Raw genomic sequence first — 27,021 nt, 5'->3', positions numbered from 1 at the left:
GGAACGCACACAAACCCCCTTACACACACACACACACACAGACAGATATGGCCTCATGCAGTGATATTAGAGAGAGGCCCAAGAAATATGTTGGGAACATGTTTTCACTCTCACTTATTCACTGCACTTGTTCTTCTTTTGTTTTTCCTGCTCTGGCATGATTTGCCTGACAGATGCTCTTTATCATGGCAGCCTGCCAGTACATGATAAATGTGGACTGTGGTGCCATTCTCGCATGGCTTTCTTTTTGTGTCGTGAGCAGCTGTGAAATCTGCTAAATGTTTGTTAAAATGATGGCGGTTAACCCAAAATAGTTCATAGGGCACGGAAAAATAGTTGTACACCATTGCTTGAGGGTAGTGATATATTTACCTCCGTCTGCCCAGTCAGACAGTTGATGAATGTGCATTTAATAAATATTTTTTAATGCTGTACATTATAATATTGTGCTTCCTAAATTTAAAAACAAATGTATAGACAAAGAATTTTAGAACAGTAGGTCTTACTACTTAAATTATTATTGAATATAAAAAAATATAGTATATTATAACAAATTTTACTACATATTGAAAAATCAGCTTATTATTAATTTATTTGATTAAAATAATTTAAATTCAATTATAAATTCTCTCTCTCTCTCTCTCTCTCTCTCTCTCTCTCTCTATATATATATATATATATATATATATATATATATATATATATATATATATATATATATTATATTAGCTTATTATTTATTAGTGCAGCTTTAAGATGATGTATAAATCTCAGTTTCAAAAAATTAACCCTTATGGATAACTTACTGTCTACACCTATCAAACTGAAATTAAATATTTTAATATAAAAAGAATTCTATCATCGCTAATATCAGTAAAATTTTCTAATTTCAATGGAAATTGTGCATTACAAAACAAATGTTTATCTCTTTCCATGTAACATTGTTTGCCCTCTCTGCTTCCTCAAATTGGTGTTCATTTATCTGGGTCCATTCGCATTAAAAATTACATGTATATTAAAAGCCTAGCCTCAAGACTCATGTTCCAGCAGAGCTGCCCAATTCATTATTGAGACACTGAGATGTGTTTAAAAAGGCAGAGAGAGAGCGAGAGAGACAGGGGCGTTTTCTCCGAAATGTGCTCCCACTGTGACCGCAGTGCAGTACATCTGCCCAGTTAGGGTGTAATTTGTGGAAAGGGGGGAAGGGTGGATTAACCTTTTTCTGGTTTATCCCTACCTCTGCTCATTTGTATGACACCCTCCCAGTGAAGTGACAAACATTGCTCTTAGCCAAGGGAAAATTCCCACCTCCTTGATACTTTGTATGTTGCCCACTGAATGTATTCAGATCAGTAGGTGCTTATTTACTGTATCGGGAGCATCTGCCAACGTGACTGTTTTCAGGAAGAGCTACACAGATGCGTCACTAATTGATGACCTCTTATTGATCTAGCTATAGATAAACCAATACCCTTTGAAACAACACACTGGGCAGTTCTGTTTCTTTGCTCATTGATAACATGTAATTAAACTGGCAGCAGTGTTTAGGGAAGTTACTTTAAAACTGTAAGTCAAGCTACACATGATCAAAAAAGGAGATAAACCGTCAAGCTAACCCTGTTAAAAAAACCTGTTTCAGTATCTTTGATATTTACAAGATAAATACCATATAAAAAAAAGGTTTTTACATTTGAACTGATGAATTTATCACCAGGTTCAACTAATACAACTAGAAAATATTCTATATATTAATGAAACTGATTAAAACTAAATATCAGCAACATTTAACTAGATATTTTGCTACAGTAAACTACACAATGATACAAATTAATAAATTAATAATTGCTTGAACTGATTCATTTAACTAAACCAATTAAAACAAAAGATAATAGTAAGAAATATTTACTGAACACCAATCAGCGTATTATGAAGGAACACGTGGCACTAAAAAATATTATTGCCTCCATTTACTTACTTGTAAATGTTCACTTAGTTATCACATCTACCTGAGGGAACATTAGTTATTTGGTTATTTCTCAAAGCACAAATAAAGTTAAATAATGTAGTTTGTTATATTATAATATTGTTGTCCCCTTCCCTTAGGATCTTCAACCATAGACCTGCTGATTTATCAGACACTCTGCTACACCCATGATGACCTGGATATGATTGATGTGGATGACTATCTGATGAAAATCTGCGGCCAGGCAGAGTTTCTCAAAAAGTAAGAACTTCCATAGACTTGCATTATAAGTTACATAATTAGCCTTAACCTCTGAGCTTTTTATAGGCTAAAACAACCTTCTCCACAGAGACATGATTCGCCTGTGGTGGCAATTGTTTAAAAATCCAGTCGTCTTCCTGTAATGCCGACAACAGGATTATGGTATTTTTTTGGACATCTGCATTTGTCTTCCAGGGGCTTCACGTCTGCCTCACGTTGGCTCAGCGTACGAGTGTGGGGTTGGATTTTCTCCCTGAAGTGTTACGGCCAAAAACATTCCCCCACTGCTGGGGTGTGCAGCGTGTTGCTAAAAAGTTCCCATCCAATAGCATAATGAACTGCACGCTACAAGGGCGTCTATTGTAAAGCCGTTTGAGTTGTGGGTGGAAATGGGGTGATTCCAAGCTGAACCGAAGATCTGCGGTTTGTGGTCTGAATAGCTCCTCGTCATATAACTGTGGCCCTTCAATTGTGGCTGCATAAAAACAAGCTGTGCTTATGTCTGTGGACCGCTTTAAACCACATTGGGTTTTACCCATGACACGACCATTATTTTGAAGCGGACTTAACTAATCGCTCAAACGTGTGGTCTTCCTGTTTTTCTTTTTTTTAAAAGGCCACTTGACGTTTTTGATGAGACGGTTGCTTTTATTATCTCTCTTAAAGGGCAACGCAGTCAGAACTGAGGCTGAGTTTATCTGTGCGAAAAGAACTGCAGGTGTTATTCTGAATGTGCGTGCTGGTTGTTTTTGCTGTGGGTGCAGCTGTGTGGTAGGAAGTGTGTCTTTTCCTGATAACCATGTGCTTGTGCACTGCCGTGAAAATGAGAGACAATGTGTGTGTGACTGTAAAATACATAAGCAGTAGTTTTCAGAACAATAACGTACTCATGGAGGCCTTTTCTGGGTGCCGTGACAATGAAACAATAAACCACAATGCCATCGGTACAATTGAAAACATTCTCGAATATATGAAGCTGGTAAAATGATTTCAGTTTCTGTACAGTTGTTTCAGTGCATTTGAAAGAATGATACGTGGGCTTTAAATTGTTTTCGTTCTTTTGTCTTGTTTTAATTTTAAAACACACTGCTAGATTTTAGCAATCCTATAAGATCACAATGTGCAACATGGATCTAAACATATGGCTACGACGTGTGTGTAGACCGTACCACGATGACAACTATTGAGCGCACGTTACTTTTAAAGAATACAACGTCATCAGCATGTTGTTTTATGTTTGATTTAGAGCAAAAGAGGTAGAAATGAGATCTCGAGGTAAGCAGTAAAGTTGGATTGTACCATCAAACACACTGCGACAATCGTGGTCGCAAGACTGTGACGAGCTTTTTTATATATCTTTTTGAACCGCTCTCACTGTACGACAGCAGACGGCCAATCGTGAGCCACGGTTGCTTCATGATGCCAAGTTTTTATCTGGGACAGCTCTGTTTTCCCCTTGTTATCTCCTAATAGTTTTCACCTGTTTCTTGTTAGTCTATTACCATCTGTGTATTTAGGCTCTTATGTTTCAAGTTTTCTTTGTCAGTCTTTGTTGATTGTTGGACGTATCTTTTGTAGTGCCTGGTTTTTGTCTATTTTGTTTCTAAATCATCTGCAATTAAAAACTGCTGAGCTTCTTATCCACGTCTGCTTACGTTAAAATATTAATTTGTTTCCTAAATAAATATGAATAAAATAATCTTGCTGACCCCAAGCTTTTCAACATTAGTTTAATTGTGTATATAATTAAATTATTAACCAGTGTATCTCAAGTTTGCGTTCGCCTCTTGTCTTTTTGTTAAGCAACCAGACTCTGGCAAGCTTCGAGTACATCCAGCAGTGTCTGAAGTTTGACTGGGACATTCGACTCATTCTAACCAAACGGAGTTCTGTCAACCTGGAGCTCGCCCGAACGGTAAGACTAAAGCTGAACGCAGATAGATTAGGGAGCCAACAACATATTTTCCTCTTATTGAACAGTTGAAACTTCAGGAAACACCTGTAGGAAACATTTTAGACATCTTCACAGTAACAAAACCTAAAAAAAATGTTTAAACTCACAGCATCTATGTGACCTTCATTTAGATTACAGTGCATTTAATATGTCTGGTATGTAACCATACTACAAGGTAATACTGAAGAATACTGTTTGTTCCACAGAAGAAGTTCATAGGTTTGGAATGCCATCACATTAGGTTTAGATGAAGAAGTTACTTCCTGGAACCATAGACTCCAACAGGGAACATTTGAGAACCAGTTTAGATGCTAAAGGTGTACGAAGATTTAAATGTTTGCATTTCGCTGTTGTTGTTGTTAAACAGACAGAGGATGATGATACTCCATCCACCATGAACCACAGTATTCTACTGCAAGAGAGGCCAATCAAACAGACTGTGACCAGGTGAGAGCGATGAAGCGGAGGACAGAAGGTTTAGTCTGTAGTGTGCTAGTAGAGAGGTTGCAACATTCACGTTGTTTGACGACTCTGATCTTGTTTATGCGACAGGGAGGCACTGACTCTTCTCCTGGATACTTTTCACAATGAGGCTGAATCTTTCCTTTTATCAGAGGTACATTTGTTACAGACATTGCTTGTCTGAAAATGTTCAAATCCAAAACATTGTTGTTACGGTTAATTAAAACTAAACCCATAAAAAGTGGCTTATATTATTTTTAAATATAGAAAAAAAGACTTACTTCAGAAAATTACCAATGCAGCATTTCTCATTTTTGTTGAGTTTAACTACTAAAAATGACTTTAAATAAAAGATAAAAACACAATAAAAAAAAGAAAACAAACAAAAATGTATAATAAATCTCACTGATTTTAACATAACTCTGATTTAAATTGACAAAGAAATATATAAAGTAAGCTTCCTCACTTCTCCTCCTTTCTGCCATTGGTTAGAATCATAAACATAATTTTGATACTAATTAAAATGTTTATACTTTTTAATTACAGATAATTAATCATTCAATGGTTTACTTGTGATGTCTTGGCGTATTAAGCTAGGCTAACATTAACGTAAAAATTTTAAAAGCCTTTTAAACGTAAACCTTTATTCTTTTCTGTTTCAGTATTTTCTTGTCCTCAGTGTCTTTTCTGTCATTTGCAGGTTGAGTTGCCGCTGCATGTGGAGCGACTAGTGCAGTCTGTGAAGGCCTTGTGTACTTCTCTAGCAGCTGTTGAAACGCCTGACATCACTGCTGCCTTAAACCAGCTGCCGGCTTGCCCATGCAGACTACAGCCTAAAGTGCAGAAGGTGGTACCTTTGCACACTTACTTTAGTCACAAACATTATATGTTTAGGAAGTCTGAGGTAGATACTGCTGTGTTGGCTACTTTCATGTGAGAAGAGACAGAGTGCTGCAAACGTGCTGCTGTTCCTGCTTCTAGTTCCCTAAATAAGTAGACAGACAATCGTCTATTTTACTTAAACCGCTAACCTTTGAAACGGCAAGAAATATCTGCGAGAAACAGCTGTGGATGGATTTACTAGTTTCATTTTCAGTTGTAGACATAGTTTTTAGCGTGACTCATTTTCTAATAATGTATGTATGTTTCTGTTCATTTATAGGATATCAGTGTCTTGGCGAAAAGAGAAAACAGAGGTACAGTGCTTCTGGTCATACCGATTTCTTAGATTTTTGTGTCAAACCAAAGCATACACTATCAATGAAACATTTAGCCTTTATAAACCTAACCTTTATATATTATTAACATTTTAACTTAATTCTCAAAAATCATAACTTCCTTTCACATAAACTCCATTTGTTTTATTTTATAGTTTTGTTGACTATACCTCCAAATAGTTCAGTGTTTTTTTTTTTTTTTTTTTTTTGAGTTTTGTAGTCAAGTTTTAAATCCCATGAGGATTTGGCTAATTTTCAAATGCCTTTTACACACCGAAACTTAATTTTAATCTATGAAAATCCACCTTAAACAAATCAAATTAAAAAATATCTAGTTAAAGACGGAAGTCAGTCATCTCAGCCCTGTCCAATCTTGACTGCTAGTGTTCGACTCTTCCTGGGGGAAGGCGGTTGAGGATGTGTTCAAGTGTGTCTTGTTTGTTGGAAGAGTGTTTATGTGGCATCCTGCTACAAGGAAGTCTGTGATCTTAGATAGGCATAAACAGGAAAGATGCAGCCTTGTGTTGGACACTTGCAACTAACGTCCTTCTGCGAGCTTTAACATATGGCTTCATTCTGCTGCTCCTTCCAGCATTTTGTGAATATAAAATGTGTAAGATATTAAAAATCTTGATGTAAGGGTTAATGTACATTCAGTATCTAGCATCCTAAAAAGTTTTTGTTGACAAAAGAACCTTTTTTTTCACCTTACAGTGGCAATTGTGGAGAAGTTGACAGCAGCCATCTTGGATCTTGTGGAGCTGTACTGCAGCACTTTCAATGCTAATTTCCACACCATGCCACACAGCAGCAGATCCACAGCCCCCATTCAGGAAGCTGGCATGGTCACCAATGTGCTTTCCTTTAGCGTTTATGCGGCTCATCGCATCCCTATCACGTGGGCTGCCAGGTAGTTTTGGTTTTATCACCTTGTGAAACCAGTTTACGTTTTTGTTCAGCAAGGGTGTGATCAAAATGGAAACACATTTCTAAAAACAAACTAAATATTTCTATTTCAAATAAATTCTGTTCTTTTTAATTTTACATTCAAAGAGTAATCATAAAAAAAAAAAAAAACAGTTTCAGGAGTAATGGCTGCTAGAAACACTATGCCAGTGGTAAATTATAATTATATATATATATATATATATATATATATATATATATATATATATATATATATATATATATATATATATATATATATAATATATTTTGATCAAATGAATTGGTGGATTAAAAGATTTGATAACCCCAAACTTTTGAACTTTAGTGTTTACTGTAATACTTCATTGTTTGTTATCAGCTGTGCACTGCTCACGTAGCACAAAGTAATGTGGGCGTTGCTAAAAAACAATGGAACATGGAAGAATATTACTACAATTCATTGTCTTTATGAAATTGCCTTTGTAGAAAAAAAAAATCAAGTGGGTTGTTTTGAACAGTTTGAACGAGTTCAGATTTGTGCTTGTGAACGTTCTCGTTTGTTTTGCAAACGCAAACAGATTAGCATTCCGGAATGACAGGTTTTTAACAACGCTTTCCGTGATATCATATTACATGCTGTGATTACTGCAAGCCAAAAAAAATTAAAGTGAAAAAAGGCAAAAAAAAAAAAATCCCACAATTTGTATTTATCAGATTTATAGCCCTTTTTTTGTATTTGTAGAGGAAGTGCTGCTTTCCCAACAGATAGCATACCAGATTGCATGCTCCATCTGTTGATCACTTTCATGATCTCAGGATAAGAAAATCTACCAATTATCATTAATGTAGGTTAACAGAAAAAACTGACTGTTGCAGTTTTAGATGTAATTCTGTGGAAATGACACAGGAAAAGTTGACTCTTGTGGAAGAAACGATGCAGCTGTACACCAGCTGTCCACATTGCTGATCCCCTTCGGTAATCCGGCAGGATTATTTGGCGTTACAATCTACAGAGAGGACTCTTGAGAATGCCATTCCCTCTTTTTTTCCCACTCTTCTTTCTAAGCCATAACTGTGACGACCGCTCCCACCAGCATGGAGACAGATGCTGGCCAACCCTAAATGTCACTACACCTCGCCCAGTCGTTCAGTGATAAAATAATACAGCCCCTTCCCCTCCCCCACACAGCACAGGAATGGTCTCTCCCACTCAGTGACCTGAACTAGTGCTCTTTGTCTCCCTCTGAAACTGATGCTGATGGAACAAGCCATCACAAAGAAACATGTATGGGAACTCAGCATAACCTTTGACCTTAGGAGGCCAGGCTGGTCACCAGGCACCTGTGCAGTGGTGACGGAGGGTTGACATTCTCTTGCATCCCATCTGCTTTAGGCAATTAGAGTCAGTCGGATGGGCTGATCCTGGATCAGTGTGAAAAGACAATTTATGGTTAAATGATTTTTAGGAGATGATAATCATGGTGGTTTTTCCTCTGCAGTGTCCGCAGATCAGTATTGGGGTTAGTAACATTAGTATTTCAATCACGTGTTTTTCTTTCTTCTCTGGTATTCCATTTAGCTTGGGAATGTTTTTCCTTCTATTTAAACTGGCCTCGGGAGAGTTCGTTTCCCATTTAGGAGACTCTATAAGTGCTTGAATTGAAGTTGAATGATGTGGGAGAACATCGGATAATGTTGGAATTAGGAGAAAGAAGTTGGGTTTCTACAGCCATTAAATTATCAAGTGAACTCAAATATAAAAGCATGTCTGTGTTTAGTAAAAACTTGATTGTAAAGCACTTCATGCATGTTCTGCCTTTCCCTTCCAATCTCCTTATTCTCTGTTTCGTTTACTGTAAGATGTTGGTTTTACTTGGTGAGCTTTGGTAAATACTTGTTTAATAAGATCTTTGTTTAATAAGAATTTTTATTGTCGTTTTTATACAGCTCCTATGTAACAGGTAGAAAATTAACTCCACACTATACAGCTCTTCTCTTAAAATCTCAACTACCTACCTAAAGCATAAAGTAAAAGCTGTGCCAAACACATGGAACTCTGTGGATTTGTCATGGTCAAAAAAGTCACACAATAATGGCAAAAATATGTCACTTAATGCAGACACGGACACATTTTTCATGCCGCTCTTCTAAATCGTGCACACTATTAACATCTTCTCAGTCGGTGCTTTAAGATGCCTTCTTTGAAATTTAAAAGGATTAGTTAACCCAAAAATTGTCATATACTCAGCGAATGACCTTTGTCAGAACACTAATGGGAAATGTTGTCTGTGTAATTGGCTAAAGGGAACTGGAGCTTTTAAGCTTCAAGAAGGATGCAAAATTGCCACCATAACATCTTAAACCTAGTCTATATGAGCTTTATTACTATATGAGTCTTCTGATGTCGTTATTGAGTCAGTTTTCACTGGAGGTCTTTGGAGTAGCGATGACACATTTATTAATGGGTCATTTTTTTGGTAGTTTTTTAGTAAAATCATCTTGAGAAATCAGTTTGTCCCATGCATAAAACTAAAATCGAGTCTCTGAGATAAGATCAGCTTGGTTAGCAGCAGACCCCTGGAAAGGAAGAATTTTCAGTGATTTAATGTCCCAAATATCTTGGCTTCCGTTAGGTGTAACTTTTACTGCCATTTCATGATCTCACCCTCTTTGTCTCTCTGTCTTTCTCTCTTTTTCACATAACCCATCTACAGCTATGAAAATTTTTTCCTGTCCTGTTCTCTCACCCATGGTGGAGTGGAGCTTTGCGCCCCCCAGCACACCAGTAAACAGTCGGTCAGCAAATATCTCTTCCACCTGGTGGTATGGGACCAGAGGTAAGCCCGAGACCAATTCACACACACTACACAGTCCCATAAAACCGTTTCTTTGAAGGTTTTGGCGAAAATAAACGAGCTAGTGTCTGAACACATTAGATCTAAGCTTGTTTACCAAGTTTTTCAGACATCATATTTGAAAATAGCACATCCCTCTCAGCTTCCTGTGTCTGTTTTTGTACCCGCCTTATTGTAGAAATGTGGTATTGTTCAGAGATATTTTAGTGGACAGTTTTTTTTTTTTTTCTCCATCCTGGTGAATATATTTAGTCCCGTGCATGTAGGTGTGAGTTTAAACTATTATAACTCCAAGTTGTTTAAAAATGTTGCATTTATGTTGTTGTTTCTAGTGGTATTATAGTAATTTTAATTTTGTCTTTTTTTCAAAATGCAGAGTTTGCTTCCCCATCCAGATCAATCAATTACCGAGGGAGTCACAGTTGACTGTGACTCTATATGCCACCCCTCTACCGCCCCCTGGAGGTGCGGAGGAAAAGAGCAAGCAGAAGCGCAGCATTGAGGCTTTGGGTTGGGTCACCATGCCCTTATTCAACTTCAGGCAGTAAGCATGGATATGTATTTTTTTTCTTTTTAAATCCTGACAGACTTAAATCCATTTTTTGCATTTTTGTCATTAATGAGGTAAGTGCATATTTTACTGGAGGGCATGAAAACAGACTCTTTAAGCACTAGAGTTCTGCTGATACTCACCTCCTACAGCAAACCAGTTGTGGTGAGTAGAACAGGCTGACACCTGCAAGTCTAGCGCGGCCTACGAACACCACAAACAACACAAACTAGTGCAATTCTTTTTTTAAGCGTGCACCAGTTGCAAACTGAAAAGCTGGGCCTGTATTCACAAATCACCTTAAGGCTAAAAGTAGCTCATAATTCACTGATTTAAGAGGAAATATTTAAAATAATCAATACTAATATTAAGAAAATTTCACAAAGTGTAGCATTAAAACTAGCTCCTAAATCTTAATAACTTTAGGAATAGTGAAGAAAACCCAAGACCAAGCCACAAACTTGTTTTAGAAACAATTGATGATAATGAACTTTTAAAAAGGTATCGCATTTGATTGTGGTTTTTGTTCTACAATATTTCCATGAATAAATCACTGCGCACATAGTTATTAATCATGCTGCTGACATCATCCATAGCAACAAGGTCAACCTCGCCCTTACTCTAAGATTAAGACTACTTTCTACTCTTTAGTAAAAGCTTTGTGAAGAGGTTTTAGGGGAAAGCTTATAGCTAAAAACCTTTACTGCTATTTGAGAGAACTCTTAGTGGTGAGAGAAAATGTTTTGTAAATACAGCCCCTGATTGTTATATCTAAATCTGTGTAAATGCAGAACTAAAATAAATTTGAAGAAAACATCTAAGTCCAACTAAATAAATATAAATAATTGAAACGTTTTGTTCTTTTGGCTTCCTTTATTATGGAAATTTGATCTGTCAAAAAAATCTGAGCTTACAAAAGTTATTGTATTGTTCCTAGGAAGGCTAATGTGTTTGCTTAAGAGTTTGTTTAATTGTGATTAATACGTTTTTTTAGTTTACTGTGTATATTGTGTGTGTGTGTGTGTAAAGTCATAAATATACTGAGGTCAAGTATCTAATTGTACATATTCTGCATCTATAAGTGGATGTTAGGCGTTTTCTGACCCTGTTTTCGCTCTTAGTGTTCTGACGTGCGGGAGGAAGCTTCTAGGTCTCTGGCCTTCAACCCCCGGCAGTGGAAACGCTCGTTCCAGTACGCCCAACTTCAGCCAGCCAGACAGCGTCATCCTTCAGGTTCAGCCTTTTGCTCTATCCAAAGTGTAATCATGTAATAAACGCAACTCTGACTCACTCACGTTCTCAGTGAACTCACGTAGATTATATGTAGGTATAATGGAGGTATATGTGTAATGGAGCTTTTGTCCTTGGCCGGTTACTTCAACGGTAATGGGGTTGGGCCAGTGTGCTAGTGGAAATGTAGGAAGGATCTGTCCCGCTACTTGCAAAATGTCCTAAAAGTAGGTCAGGTTGTTCTGCGAGATAGAGAGAGAGAGACAGATAGATACAGAATTGTCACTTTCACTCGCATCAGAACAGCCCCAGCCAAAATAAGCATGGGAAATAGTATAACAATAAAAACCTAAACATATTTTATTCAGATTTTGTTGCTGCAAAAGGACATGAGCCTTTCTGCATAAGATAATAATTACATGGTAGAATAAAATAACGTAGTATTTGTTTTGAAACAGAAGTGAACTTTTTCACCTAATTGTTAGTAGTTGTTATCATTTTTGAAGTGTTTTAAAAGAAGTCTCATGCTTATGGAGACTGCGTTTGTTTAAGAATATAGTAAGAACATAAAATATTACTATTTAATCAGCCGTTTTATATTTTGAAATGTTGTTTATTCTAGTAATGGCAGAGCTGATTTTCAGTGCCACGCGATCTTTCAGAAATCATTCTAATGTGAAACAATTCTTATCTGTGTCAAAGCTAGATGTACTGCTTAATATTTTCTGATGAATAGAAAGCGTTTATTACAAATTGAATTTATTTATTTTTTTAACATTATGAACATCTTTACAATCACTTTCCATAAAGTGTTTTTCAAAATTTCTCAAAATGTTAACTGAACCCTAACATTTGAGCAGGCAACGATCCCTCTGTATTTGACCTTTTACTATATTTCTCAGACAATGTGTGTACACATTACCATTCAAAAGTATAGGGGATGACAAACGATCGTCACAAACACCTGAGACATCACACCAGATTTTTTGCACGCTGAGTCACCACTTCCTCCACATGCAATAATATCCTCTCTTAACACGCTCAGACGTGACATTTCACCGTCGCTCTACGTAAACAGCCTCCCGATGGCATTGTTCTGAAACTGTGTGGTAAATCACGTGTGTGCATGGTTTTCTCTTCGCTCGGATGGAGCCTCTGTAAAATTCTCACCCTCCGCACAGGCCTCCTGCTATACAATCCCCGTTCTTCTTTCTGCCATCTCTGTGTGCCAAACCAACCCATAGTAGTGCCAATAGGGCTCTTTTGTGCCCGAATGGCATGGCTTTGTCTAAGGGCAGTGGGCTGTGCAGTTTAAACTGGGAGCGAAGCCTGGTCCTGTGCTTATTCAGTAGGTTCTGTCCCTCATTAAGGTGCCGGGGTTATTCAGTGTGAGGTGGCAGGTTTCCCTCAGTCAGTCCCTGCAGTCTACCCGTTAAGCCAAGATGCATCTGGGGATAATAACACATCTGGGGCTTGTTAAATCTGCCTAATGTGCGCTCGCTCCCTTTAGCTTCTCTGCTTCTCTTATCCATTGCTGTTTTCCTCTTTCACTTTCTCTGACCCCATTTTTCAAATTCTTTTCCTTTTTTCTTTTCAGTTCAGATTTTTTTTTGAGACCTTCATGCTGAACCAATTCCTAATTTATCAATTGATAAGTAATTTTAAAGAAAGATGTCAGTTTAAAGAAAAATGTCAAAAAACTATATATCAGAAGAATATATATATACATTTTTATTTTTAGTGTTTTAAGGATTTTTATTATTATTTTTTATTATTTAGATTTGTTAGATTATAAATAAATTTAATATATTTATTGGGGGCCCTTGTTTAGAACTGTTTATTTAGATAAAATAGCATAGAATTTCAATGTTAGCCATAATTTTATGTAATATACATTCTAATAGATGGGATTTGTATGCATGTAGATTTACAATAGCCAAGATAGATGGCTTATTTAATAAAAAAAACAAAAAAACATAAAATGCACTTGTAATTTTCGATCAGTTTAATGCATTGTCTGCCCCAAATAGTTTTCATTACCTGTGTAGGAAATAGCTGCCCAGCGGTGTAACCAAGATGGTCGCTTTGAACTGATTTGCTTTATATGGGGAACATTTGGTATGAAGGTCATGAAATGGATGAGGGCCCTGTGTGTTCATTATTGTAGTGTGTTCTGCTCCACTAATGGATGAACTGTGATGCTGAGAGGCATATGGCAATAAAGACTGGACTGATTTCAACCTGGGCTCACAGAAGTGTGAAAACCGACCCAGATGTCCCTATCATGAGCATTAATTTAAGCTTTTCATTTATTTTTTTTTTCCCCCATTGTTTTCTTGATTAAATTTTTTTTTTTTTTTTTTATTATTATCATTTTTTGTCACTGGCTGCATCTGGTTGTAGTTTTCGTTTGTCTTTAGCTGAATTGGCTCTCTGCCGTTAACATTTAGTGTTAGTGGTATTTAACTTGGCATGTTTAAGGTGAAAACCTCATCTGTTCATGGTGCTGTTACGGCTTTCAGCACTCATGTTAACCGCTGCCAGCCGTGACCGTGAACCTCAGTGTTTGCTTTGGATCATAAACCTCCTAATTTCACACTTGTGCCATCTTTGCAACCCATAAGCTAGAGTAAATTTGACCTGTGATAGACATTTGTTATTCTTTATATCATTAACCCTCAGTTGAACAGAATAGATGCATATTAGGGCTAAGTGTTATATTAAACATGACATGCTTGCATTGACTTACACATTGAATACTTGCATAGATTTTTATTATTATTATTTTTTTATTATTGAACATTTTTCTTTTGTTCAAACGGTAAACTAGCTCTGTGTGTACAGTAAAAGGTCAAATAGCAATGCCATTACATTATGGAGTTCAGACTATGTTCAGAGGTATGTTTAAGCCCTCCATAGTGGCTCATTTTAACAAAACTCTCCTTGTATTTTCAGGTGGACTTTCCCACTTCTTCTTTTGAAGTGCGCTTCAGCACCCCTGCTCCTGCAGAGTTCAGCCCCCAGTACGAGTTCTCCCGTCTGGACCAGCTCAGCCAGAGGCAGCTTCATGATGTTTTGCATAAGAAGTCCCTTTTCTGGTGAGCTGGCTGTCTGGTAATCCTAAAGCAACTGATGCATCTTGATCTAATCATTTGTTTTGCATTTGTTGTCCATTAATGGCGAAAAAAGGAATTTTCCTTTCTCTGTCAACATTTAAAATGCTAAAACACCTTGGAATACTTAACATTACCTATTAGACTAAGACGATATTCCTTCTTATTGTCAAACAATGCCATGCAAGCTCTTTAATCCAGCTGGTTTTGAATCTGGCAACCACTATTTTCCTCATTTTAGTGCAACTCGGTCTATCTGGACTGACTAAAATAGATTAGATTAGATGTCACTATTTGAAATAAGTAGTATAAAAAGCAGAAAATCCTGCTATTTTTACAGTGTAAAAATCAGTGCACAGTGTCTCATCAGCCTAAGAGCTTTTTAAAATATTTAAGATATTTTTGATGCAATCCAATAGTTTTCGGTCGCATAGACAAAAGCACAACTGACACATTCAAGGCCCAGTAAGGTAGTAAGGATATTGTTAAAATGGTTCATGTGACATTAGTAGTTCAACCGTAATGTTACAAAGCTACAAGAATACCTACCGTGCGCAAAAGCCAGGCTTCCGTTGACTTGATAAGAAGCAAACGTTGTTAAATATTTAAGTCATTGGAAGCTTAGACTGATTCTGAAAGAAGTGCATAGACCTTCTGAAAAAGAAGAAACATTTTGATGGAAAAGATATTGCTGGTTCTCAGGTTCTTTGAGCATGTGAGTTAAAGTCATCTTACTTTCTCATTCTAGCTCAGTCATGGAATGCACATAGTGGGCGTTCACACTGTAAACTGATAAACAGAGAATGCAGTGGGACGATATACAGACATGAAGGTTATGAAAACTGCATCTCCTCCAAGATAAGGATCGATTAAGTGTAGCTGCAACCTTAGATAACCAGTTAATGCAAAATCAGATTCAGCTGTCGTTGCGGAGTTATTCATATTTCAGTGACGCACACAGCATGAAATTTGTTTTCCGCTCCCAAATGAGCTTGTCTGCATGGGAACAGAGGTTGAAGAAGCTGAAAGTGATGTTGAGGTGCTGATCAGACGCTTAGGAGAGGATAAAGCCGGTGTCTTAGCCTAAGAGTTTAAACACCGTGTTACTCTTTGCTTCCCCATCTCATCCCTCCTTTCAAGTGACAGTAGGAGGAATAGCAGCATTTATGCAGAGTTGGAAAGTTGAGAGAGGAAAACAGGAAATGAGTACACGCACACTTTTTTAACATTGCACAATTATATATTTACAATGAGCATATAACTACACTATTGGAAAAAAAAATACTTTTATGCATGGATTAAAAATAACAGTAAAGACATTTTATAATGTTAAATATGTGTATTTTAAATAACATTTATTTATTGAAAGAAAACATTTATGCAGCAATAATACATTAAATGAATCATCAAAAAAAAAACAGTAAAGATATTTCTAATTCTCCAAAAAATATTTTTCGAATAGATGCTGTTCTTTTGGACTTTCTATTCATTGAAAAAGAAACTACAATCAATCAATAGTGGCTTCCCCAAAACAATTAAGCAGCACGACTGCTTTCAGAATGATAATAATGGGAAATTATAATGTTTTGCTGTATTTTTAATTATGTAAATGGAGCTTTGGTGAAAGCGAGACTGCTTTAAAAACATTACGACATTTGATTGTGTATATATCACGTGGAATTATAAAGTACACTTTCTGAAATATCTATTATCATTATCATTATGCTATTTTATTATATTAAATATATTTTTAATCTGTATGTGAAAATGATTTCCTTATTGTGCTTTTATGGATCAGTTTTTGATTATTCTATTCCCTATGTTTGAATATGAAAACATTTCTGGTGCTCAGCAGGGCTTGGTGCTCTACAGTACTCACTTTGTTACAGTCAACTTTAGACAGCTGATGTGGATATCCTCCCCAGCTGGCTCTGTTCCTCTTGTCTTTCTCTCTCAGCTGTTTTTCCGCTCTGCCTCTGGTGCTCAGAGCCTGTGGAGCTCTGAAACATGTGCTGAACTATAAAATCTGGAGTCACACCAGCCTGGAAATATTCAGTCATAAATTGTCTCCAGCTCTCGGATCAAAGGTTGAGCGTTTGAGCTGGGTGTTAAACTGTCTGATCTGGCTTGTGTCAGCAGAGAGTTAATGTTTCTTCTTTTCTCTTGTTGTAAATGTATAAACCGTGGTGGGTGTTTAAGGCAGTTTATTGATTTTAGAAACATTTGCTCCTATGGTTGATAATTTTATTTTTTTTTGCAATTGACAGATTATAACTCATTGTGCAACTTTTTAACGGGGTGAACAATGAAATGGGCAAAAAGTGAAAAAAAAAATTATATTTAGTATAACACTATATTTAAGTGGATTACTTTAATTGCAGAGTAGCATTTCAGGTCATTAACACATCTTTAGTGTCAAATAATCCTTTGAAAATCATTAAAATATTCTAATATAACAATATTACGCTCTTTGATTAAATAGAAAGCTCAAAACAGCAGGATTTATTTGAAATATTAACATTTTGCATTAATCTAAATTTCAATTCAATGCATTCTTGCTAAATACCCAGAACACCTTAAAATCGCATAATAATATGCTTGGAAAAACACCCACAACATTCTTAAATTGGAAAGTTTATCTATCCACCCAAAACTTTGTACAAATCTAGACGTTGCTGTTTTTCGCTCTAGCAAGAGCATTTATTAAATTTAGTATTAGATCAATCCTATTAGGTTGTCCTTTTCTATAGCTATTGATTCACAGAAGGGCCTCTAGGTTGCCTTGGGCAACTGCAGCCAAAAATCAATACTCCTCCAGCCTCCTGTGAATTGTGGGATTTGTAGTCATCTAATGACAGCAGTGTTTGCATGTTAGCGTGAAGAGAGTGGGTGTGACCGTGTGAGGCTTTCCGAACCCTCCCCCCTGTATATTGAGCTGTTTGATGACTCTTTATGGTTACGGCCCAACAGGAGCAGAGGTAATTTGATCCGGGGGTCCTGCCATACGGCTGTCATCCCTAGAGGGAGAAGCCACTCCCCAACATCAGTTCATACGCCTGCAGAAAAACACAGTAGCTAAACAGAGGCGCTAATGTGCATCTGCATTAACAAATGACGTCCAGCCACATGCTAGGATGAAGGACCCAAACACATGAAGTGTTTTTAAGCATGGGTGGTGCTAGCTGTTGTCAGTCATCTATGTTTTCAAATATCATTAATGAAATTCAGTAGTTTAACTTGGCCTTCTGTAGTGTTTACCTCTGGACTCAGTGGGTTTGGTGCATCAGTGTAGAGAAAACATGCAGCATAAATTACCTAGAGGTTGAGTGTGGTTATTTTCCATCCTTTACTGCATTGACAGCCCACGCACAGACACTTTCCTGGACATGATATTCTGCCTTGATTGCTGTACGAGCGTCTTAATTTTTTCAAGATAGAGAGATTACTTTATCGGATTGGGTAATCGTGTTTTTGCACTATGATGATGTGTAGATGACAGATTGCGAATCATGGCTGCTTGTTGTCTGGAAACAACATTAAAGACTTTTATGTTTGCGGCATGCTTGAGCTGTCATGAGAAATGTCTGTAACTGTGTATTTGTTTGCACGAAAATATTTTTGATGTGTGTGTGTGTGTGTGTGTGTGTGTGTATATATATATATATATATATATATATATATATATATATATATATATATATATATATATATAAATTATTTGTTTTGCTCATGCAAGTGCCATAATTCATTGACACATACAATGTCTTTATTTTTACATTGATTTATTATTTAAATAGTAGTTTTAGAAATTTGAGAGTGCTGTAGCATACACATTTGTGCTAACTTTTATTGTTAAACCATTCATCTAGGTTGGCTCCAGAGGACCGGCGTCTGTTGTGGGAGAAGCGTTATTTCTGCCACGTGGAGGCCAGTCGTCTACCGTTGGTCCTGGCCAGCGCACCCAGCTGGGAGTGGGCATGTCTGCCTGACATCTATGCCCTGCTCCGCCAGTGGGGATGCATGAACCACCTGGACACCCTAGGCCTGCTGAACGCCACGTGAGTGTTATGGTAACCATGGCAGCAGCTTGCTCCATTGTTTAGCTTGAGGCTAAGCAGAGCTTGACTGTGCTTTAGCGGTTGGCAGTCAGGCTAATTTGAGTAGACCATGAAGAACTGACCTTTAGATTTGTCCAGAAGAGCACATGTGGAGCGCAGATATCCAATGGCTACTCTCAACATTTACTGACATGATTTGTTTGGTGTTAAAAATCAAATCAGCTTAACCAAGAGCCACCAGGGTGGTCTACTAGCTCTAACAAGGTTGACCAAGAGGGGCTTGTCCACCCATAACTTGGACATCCCTTATGTCATTCCAGACCTGATCTCATCTTTCTGTGGAACATAAGATATTTTGATGATTGTTGGTAACTAAACAGATTCAGTTCCCGTTGACTTCCATTGTGTTTTTTGCTTAATACAATGAAAGTCATTAAGAACCGAAACTGTTAGCAACATTATTCAGAATTCAATTTTTTGAGTTTAACTGAAGAAAGTCAGTCATGCATGATTAGAAAAAAATTATAGTGAGTAAATGACATAATTTTTAGTTTTCATTGAACTGTCCTTCTAACTTTGACCCAAGCAGCTGGTAGCCCAACTGATCAACTAAAAGTTTTATTTCACGGTGACTTTAATGTCCCAGGTTTCCAGATCAGGAATGCAGACGGACCGCTGTACAATGGATGGACTCAATCTCAGATCCTGAGCTTTTGGATTTCCTTCCTCAGTTAGTGCAGGTAACAAAGGCCTTGCATCTCACTTCCTTCCATGCTCTCACTCTGTTTCATTCTTTCCCATTAACCTTGATCTATATCCATCCTTCTTGTTCTCTCATCCTTCCCATCCTACAAACTGCTCTCTGACGCTTTTTCTTTGTGCAGGCCCTGAAGTACGAGTGTTATCTGGACAGTCACCTGGTGCGTTTTCTGCTGAGGAGGGCCATCGGGGATGTGCGCATTGCTCACTACCTCTTCTGGTGTGTCCTCTACCTTCTGAATATACTTAAAAACCCAGTGCCCTTATATAGAGCACATATACTGAGGAATCGGGTCATACTGGTTTGTGCGCTCAAATTCAAAATGTGTCCATAAACTGATGATTTGATTCCGTATATAGTAAATGTGATCAACCATGAACGCGTGGTCATTTTTATACACAAAGTCATGCACATATAGATAGGTGTAGTTACTGATTGACGTGAGCGTCTATGAAATTAGCTTACAGCTCCACCTGCTGTATAGATGAGGTCATTGTCTTTCTTGCATCATTGCATCAGAACTTTTATGAATACTGTTTTACCTTTTACTAAAATTGAGAGGAAAAATAAATTATTTTATTTAGAATATTAATGATTAAAAAGGATATTAGGATTTTGCATCGTTGTGCAATTAAGCTGGTTTTTCCCCCCACAAATAAATTCTCTTATTATAACATTTATAAAAACGTATATTAATCTAATTAAAGTAATTTCTAATAAAGTACTATTAGATCATGGTAGCATATGTCGTACTGCCTTAAACAGTTATTGCACTTTAATATGTTAATATTATATAAAATTTAAACATGTCCTACTAACAAAGGGAAAAAATACTGATGAGAGTCATCATTTTAAAATGAGAAAGTTAATACTAGTTATAAGACATGGGTGCTTGATTGCGTGAAAAATGTCACAATGTGAAACGTTGTAAAGCTTCCTAGCAGATTACATGTTCCCTATGCAAAATGAGCCATCTAACAAAGTCAGTGTTCATTTGTTTGTCTGTTTGTAGGTTGCTGAAAGATACTCTTCAGGACTCTCAGTTTAGCGTGAGGTATCAATATCTGCTGGCGGCTCTTCTCTGCTGCTCTGGTCGTGGTTTGAGGGAAGAGTTTGATAGGCAATGCTGGCTGGTCAATATTCTGGCTAAAGTGGCCCAGAAAGTTAGAGACTCTTCTCCTTCATCCAGACAGGTCAGCTTTACAATCCCTCATTTACACCTGCATTGCTATCGTAGTATTATTTATATAATATTATAGTATATTTCGAATTGGCTTTCTTTTTTGTTTTCAGTTTTCTTTTAATTGTAGTTTGTTTTTCTGATTTCAAATCTTTGTTTTAATTTTTGCATTTCAACTTTAATTGTCAAAGAAACAGTTATCATTTAATGTATAATTTCGTTTTTAGATTTGATTTGTTTAATTGACAAGAACTACACTGTTATCTATTTCAGAAGGTCTAATCAAATGGACAAAAGTTCTAGGACTTCTAGGCATCCCCTTAATATCCGATCACAAGAAACTTATTTTGAAATGCATGCAATTAAAGAGTAAATTACGTCTCCTGTGATCATGTGACTTCATTTAAATAGAGCCTTGGGAGTGTTCTGATGAGGAGAATTACCTACCAAAATATTTAGCTAAAAAGAGCTGGCTTCTAAATTTCTCATTTGGTTGATGGCTGTAATGCTCCTACTACTTTTAGCTTGAAAGAACAGGTCTGTGCTGATTGCTGATCCCTAAGGCGCATTTTAATGTTCTCTAGACAGCCTGGTCAACATATTTATGGTGGTTTGCCTTTTGTCTGGTGCTCAGGCTATTCTCCGGGAGGGACTGGAGGAGGTCAGACAGTTCTTCTCTATGAACAGCACTTGTCGACTTCCCTTGAACCCGGGCTTGCTAGTCAAGGGCATCAACATACAGGTACAGGTTGCATCTATCTGTATCAAGAGTGTGGAGGTCATTGCATTGTTCTTGTTGACGCATCAAAAATAAAATGTATCTCTCATTCTGTCTTCATGTAGTCTTGCTCCTACTTCAACTCTAATGCAGTGCCCCTCAAGCTCTCCTTCCAGAACCAGGATCATTTAGGAGACAACATCAACGTCATCTTTAAGGTAACTTCTTATTGTGTTTTTGTACATTACGGATCAGTGGTCCTGCATTGAGACAGTTTTTCAGATGTTGTCTTGCTCGTGGGTTTTCTCGTTCAGTCAGGAGATGACCTGAGGCAGGACATGTTGACGCTCCAGATCATTCGGATCATGAATAAAATCTGGATCCAAGAGGGACTTGATATGAGGATGGTGATCTTTCGCTGCTTCTCTACTGGACGAGGCAGAGGTAAATGCCCATCCTCTAAATGTTAACTACATTATCTGCCATCCTAGAATTCATTTTTAGGATCATTTCCTACTTTTTATGTATATGCCCCAGTCTATAGACAATGTCTAGACTGAGATTTAATTGTACAAAATGTCCAATTCTAAGGATGTGAATGGAAGTAATTAACATACAAACTTTTTGCCCTTGTCTAGGCATGGTAGAGATGATTCCAAGTGCAGAAACCCTGAGGAAGATCCAAGTTGAGCATGGAGTGACTGGTTCCTTTAAAGACCGACCTTTGGCAGACTGGCTGCAGAAACACAACCCAACCGAAGAAGAGTATGAAAAGGTACACCTGTGCTCTGATGTAGCATCACATTTCGTTTGCTTTTGCAAAACAGTTTTGTATCTGCAAACTTTTTCCATGACATGTCAAAATGATCCATGCCTGCTTAAGTTGCATTGGATTGCATCATGTTTATTTTGCATGCCCTAATGATAGGAAAGTGTGTTTTCATATTCAGTGATTTATAGCTTTGCTGCCTAAAAGAGGTTAGATACTAATTCTGTTAATTTGTTGTTTTTTTCACAGGCGGTGGAAAACTTCATCTATTCGTGCGCTGGTTGTTGTGTGGCCACATATATTCTAGGAATCTGTGACCGCCACAATGACAACATCATGCTGAAGACCAGTGGACACATGTTCCACATTGACTTTGGCAAGTTCCTGGGGCATGCACAGATGTTTGGCAACATCAAACGGTAGGAACACAAAAAGTACATGAAAAAGAATTCCTCTGCCCTAGATTTTGATCGCTGCAACTGTTGTCTCTCAGAACAATGTAGACAACCTATAACAACCTGTTTAATATCGCTTCTTCTGAAAGGGACATCAGAAGGTTTTGATCTAAATCAGATCTGGGGTGTTGATAGTAAATGTTAACACAGATTTTAATCTTTATTTTTCTTTTTTTATAGGGACCGGGCGCCTTTTGTGTTTACGTCTGACATGGCGTATGTCATCAATGGAGGTGACAAGCCATCCAGCCGTTTCCATGACTTTGTAGATTTGTGTTGTGAGGCCTACAATCTGATTAGGAAACATGCGCATTTATTTCTCAACCTACTTGGCCTGGTGAGTTCCCAGATAACACTAGATACTTAGTTTGTGCTTTTTTGGATGTAACAAGGTTAAGTTGAGGTTAAGTAATGTTTTATGGTTTGCTTTTTTGTTCGCCTCTTATTTGAATGCTTATTTGATTTGCATTTGTCTTTCTGCTCTGACATTGTAACCTTGTATGTTTGTGTACAGATGCTCTCCAGTGGGATACCAGAGCTGTCAGATGTGGATGATCTGAAATATGTTTATGATGCTCTGAGACCACATGAATCAGAAGCAGATGCCACCATGCACTTCACGAGGTGAGAACTTGGAGACTTTCTCCCAATTGCTCTTGATGTCTGCCGTTTTAAAGAAATCGTAAAGTGTTGTGATTGGTGGTAGTAAGCATGCGCCTAACAACCAGCAGGAACCAATCAGAACATCTATCTTTCTTTCTAGGCTCATCGAGTCCAGTCTTGGCAGTGTGGCAACTAAGCTCAACTTTTTCATCCATAACCTGGCCCAAATGAAGTTTGCATCCTCTGAGGAGCGTCCCGTTCTGTCATTTGCTCCACGCGTCTATACTCTAAAGACCGATGGAGTTATTCGCAGCCTGTTTGTTTGCAGACATATCAAAACTTATACTCCAAGCAAAGGCTATGTAAGTCTGCTGCATTAAAAGTGCATTATAGGACCGAATCCATTTATGTGCATCTCAGCATTGATATATTTTTCCCTTCATGCAGTCTTATGTAGTGAAAGTGGAGCGGGAAAGTCAACAGGGGTCTACTTTAGTCCAAAGGACCTTTGAAGAGTTTCATGAACTTCACAGTAAACTGCAGCTCATCTTCCCTTCCTCAAAACTACCCAGGTACAGTGTTGAAACTTGACGAAATTGTGAATTATATCAAATAAAGCTTCTTTGTTCTGATGAACACAAAAGACAATATTTTGAAGATGTGGTTGCTGTTTGTTTTCAATAGTATGGAGAAAAAAAAATACTATGCAAGTCGATGGGGACTGAAATGATTTCATACAGGTTTAGAACAACTTTCCATTTTAGGGTTAACTATAATGTTAATGTAAGAGAAAAGAAAAGCTCCTAACTGTAGTGAAAACTACTGCACATTTCTGTTATCAGAGTATATTTGTAGTCTAAAAGATAAGTAATGAAAGCTGCTCATTGTACATTTCGTCCATGTACAGTTAATGAACTGAGCAATGGTAATATTCAACCTGTCAGATATTGCAAAATAAACCTCTTCAGGGTCATGTAGTAATGGCTGAGTGGCAATACATAAGCCACGTGTAGCAGTGCTCTTCATGTAATTACACACCCCTCTTAATGTTATGTTCCCACAGCTTCCCCAGCCGTTTTTTGATTGGCCGGTCTCGAGGCGAGGCCCTGGCAGACAGGAGGAAAGAGGAGCTAAATGGTTATGTTTGGCACTTGATCCATGCTGCGCAAGAGGTGGCACAGGTGACACAATCTATTTACATTACAGTTCAAGCATTTAGGGTTGGTATGACTTACAACACTTCATTCCCACCAACCATGTATTTGATTTAAAAATACAGTAGAAATTGTCATCTTAAAGAACTTTATTTTAATATTTCAAAACAGTTTTTTCATGTCATGACAAAGATGAAGTTTCAGCAGCCATTACTCGAGTCTTCAGTTTCATCATAAATCATTAAAATATGCTGATTTGCTGCTTAGGAAATATTTATTATTCCATTACATTATAAACTTTTTTTCAGGATTCGATGAATGGAAAGTTTTAAAAGATCCACATATATTTTAAATGTATTATAATGTTGTTTTGGTAACAAGTGTCACATTTGCTAAATTTGTTGCATCCTTGAAGAATGAAAATATTACTTATCTTTCTTACCCCAAGCTCTAGGATTTTTATACTGTGAAAAGCAAGTTTGCATTTAGCAAACAAACCACCGTCTTTTTCTTTATTGATAGTCATTTGAATGTGTACAGCTTGCAGTAATTAATTTGAGTGGTTTCATTTTGACTGGCATGTTTCTTGGAAATGGTCCATGTTCTGTGAATACAGACACATGTTGTCTGTAAACAGTCCACCCACAGGCCAATATTAGTATTTAAGCAGAACTGGCATTACCAGCTGCCAAACAGTGAACACTTTCATTTTCTCTGCTATCTACTGTACATTTTAAGAATGCAACCAGATCACATGGCATCTGAGCTATTACTTTGACTCGACACCTTCTTACTTTAGTGCCTGTTCATGAGCTTACATTACTGTTTCCTTTTCCAGTGCGATCTGATCTACACCTTCTTTCACCCTCTACCAAGAGATGAACGGGCAGGAAGTGTAGGGACTGTTGTCAATGCTCTCCATAATAAACCGGCAGGTATGCTGCTTTTCCTTATTTGTCTTATACACACACCCACATACACTTGTTATGAATCACTCACCTTACACATGCCTACATATGCATTCGATTCAAAGGTCATCCATTTCATCCAGTCATCACAGCAAATCAGCATGAGTTAGTGTGAAGAAATTGTTTATGGGCCAATTAGCTGAAGTCCATGTGACTTTGTCTATGACTAAGTGATGCACCCAGTACTTGGGTCAGTTTTATCTTTAACTACTAGTGTAATGTAAATGTGCCTGCAATCACACAACATAAGCCTAACGCATTGTGACATGAGTTTATGCAGGAGTTTAATAACTGGAGTCCAAAAATAGAATAATAGAATTTTATTTATTTATTTATTTTTTTTATATTTAAGTTTTTTAAATATTTTTCAGTAATCATGGTCAGCACTAGTTTTATATATGCATTTTATATAGTTATGCTGCACTGAAAAAATACTTTGTAACAATTTGCACTCAGAAATTGCTAGTAAATTTCACAAATAATTACAAAGATATGGTAAGAAACACACTGAATTCAACTTCTTTATTTACAAAAATAATTACATTTTTATTTTCTTCAACAGTGTGTCAAACAAGTAAATATTCTCCAGATATGAATATAATCCAGTATTCTTTTGCAAACAGCATGTGTTTTTTTTCACATAGTATTAATGGGATTGTATATATGTAAAAATGCTGTATAGCTGCTATTAATAATTTAGGAAGGTAGTCCCTTGCAAGTGGATCATCTTACTTGGTCTGTGGCATCAAACATTTTGCAATATTTTACTTCTGAGAGTTTATCACAACTAGTTAAATATTAAATGTCATCATGAGTAAAAGCTGTTTGTGGCAGCTGTTGCGGTCACATTATCTGATTTGTGATAAAGGTCCCTGTTCAACAGGTTCATGCCCTGTCAGTCTGAGCTCTGGAAATCCAATTACTTTATTTACGTGACTCACCTTTAGTGTACCTTGCAAGTCTCATATACACACACACTTGTCCCCACTAAGTCTAGTTTCTCTTCTCCAGATGCGTCCTGGGCTCCTGTGCCCGGTACAGTGGCAGGTGAAGTGAAGCTCTCAATTCTGTACAAGAGTGACAAGCTTTTCATTATGGTGATGCACATAAGAGGTTTGGTGAGTGTTTTGACGTTGCTCATATGCATGTGCTCATAATGCATGTCAAAATGTTGAGTTGGCACTCACCCTGTGGTATGGACGTTTCTTCAGCAACCCTTGCAGGACGGAACGGATCCTGATCCGTACGTTAAATTGTACCTCCTCCCAGACCCTCAGAAAACTAGTAAGCGGAAGACCAAGGCAGCCCGGCGAACATGCAACCCCACTTACAATGAGATGGTGAGAAAACAACGCTTTTAGATGGCACTAGTTTTTTAACAATTGGGCTCCGAAAGTAAAAATATATATTTTTTTATGATTTGTGCTTTTCTTTTTTATTATTATTATTATTATTGTTCGTCATTCGCAATGCTTCATGGGATTGTAGTTCTATCCCTTAGAGCTGTTAAAGGATTAATACACTTCCAGAACAAAAATTTCCATTTTTTTCCATTTTTGAGGAAAACATTCCAGATTTTTGGACTTCATTGGTAGCCAATGGGTTCAAAGGGCTCTATGTGATCCCAACTAAGGAATAATGGGTTTATCGAAAGTATTGGTCATTTAAAAAAAAAAAAAAAAAAAAACTTTCACCATAAATGCTTTTCTTGCATTTGCTCTGTACATGTGCATCTTCACTCATTCTGTAATCACATTGGAAACGTCATGCAAGATTAGTTTCTTGTATGTGTACTTTGGTTCAAAAAGGTAGGGTAGGGTGAAA

The 27,021-nt window shown here is 37.2% G+C and overlaps 1 protein-coding gene across 2 annotated transcripts in view; it reads left to right on the top strand.

Moving 5' to 3' along the window:
* The window catches only part of pik3c2b (phosphatidylinositol-4-phosphate 3-kinase, catalytic subunit type 2 beta), a 36,303-nt gene that overhangs the window by 6,647 nt on the left and 2,635 nt on the right, over positions 1 to 27,021 (top strand). For both annotated transcript variants that reach the window (XM_043252055.1, XM_043252056.1), the window contains exons 5-32: positions 2,104 to 2,224; positions 4,028 to 4,139; positions 4,546 to 4,625; positions 4,731 to 4,794; positions 5,341 to 5,487; positions 5,803 to 5,836; positions 6,572 to 6,767; positions 9,499 to 9,621; positions 10,016 to 10,183; positions 11,311 to 11,422; positions 14,375 to 14,517; positions 18,402 to 18,590; positions 19,237 to 19,330; positions 19,475 to 19,569; positions 20,363 to 20,543; positions 21,165 to 21,272; positions 21,374 to 21,466; positions 21,563 to 21,692; positions 21,887 to 22,023; positions 22,267 to 22,436; positions 22,653 to 22,809; positions 22,987 to 23,096; positions 23,236 to 23,437; positions 23,523 to 23,647; positions 24,139 to 24,256; positions 25,068 to 25,164; positions 26,209 to 26,315; positions 26,409 to 26,537. In XM_043252055.1, the coding sequence (XP_043107990.1) occupies positions 2,104 to 2,224; positions 4,028 to 4,139; positions 4,546 to 4,625; positions 4,731 to 4,794; positions 5,341 to 5,487; positions 5,803 to 5,836; positions 6,572 to 6,767; positions 9,499 to 9,621; positions 10,016 to 10,183; positions 11,311 to 11,422; positions 14,375 to 14,517; positions 18,402 to 18,590; positions 19,237 to 19,330; positions 19,475 to 19,569; positions 20,363 to 20,543; positions 21,165 to 21,272; positions 21,374 to 21,466; positions 21,563 to 21,692; positions 21,887 to 22,023; positions 22,267 to 22,436; positions 22,653 to 22,809; positions 22,987 to 23,096; positions 23,236 to 23,437; positions 23,523 to 23,647; positions 24,139 to 24,256; positions 25,068 to 25,164; positions 26,209 to 26,315; positions 26,409 to 26,537 (3,542 nt within the window). The remainder of the gene's footprint in view (positions 1 to 2,103; positions 2,225 to 4,027; positions 4,140 to 4,545; positions 4,626 to 4,730; positions 4,795 to 5,340; positions 5,488 to 5,802; positions 5,837 to 6,571; positions 6,768 to 9,498; positions 9,622 to 10,015; positions 10,184 to 11,310; positions 11,423 to 14,374; positions 14,518 to 18,401; positions 18,591 to 19,236; positions 19,331 to 19,474; positions 19,570 to 20,362; positions 20,544 to 21,164; positions 21,273 to 21,373; positions 21,467 to 21,562; positions 21,693 to 21,886; positions 22,024 to 22,266; positions 22,437 to 22,652; positions 22,810 to 22,986; positions 23,097 to 23,235; positions 23,438 to 23,522; positions 23,648 to 24,138; positions 24,257 to 25,067; positions 25,165 to 26,208; positions 26,316 to 26,408; positions 26,538 to 27,021) is intronic.

The sequence above is a fragment of the Puntigrus tetrazona genome, chromosome 11 (genome assembly GCF_018831695.1).
Source record: "Puntigrus tetrazona isolate hp1 chromosome 11, ASM1883169v1, whole genome shotgun sequence".
In the NCBI taxonomy this organism is placed as follows: Eukaryota; Metazoa; Chordata; class Actinopteri; order Cypriniformes; family Cyprinidae; genus Puntigrus; species Puntigrus tetrazona.
Note: the sequence above shows the minus strand (reverse complement) of the source record. Positions and strands in the feature narration are given on the sequence as shown.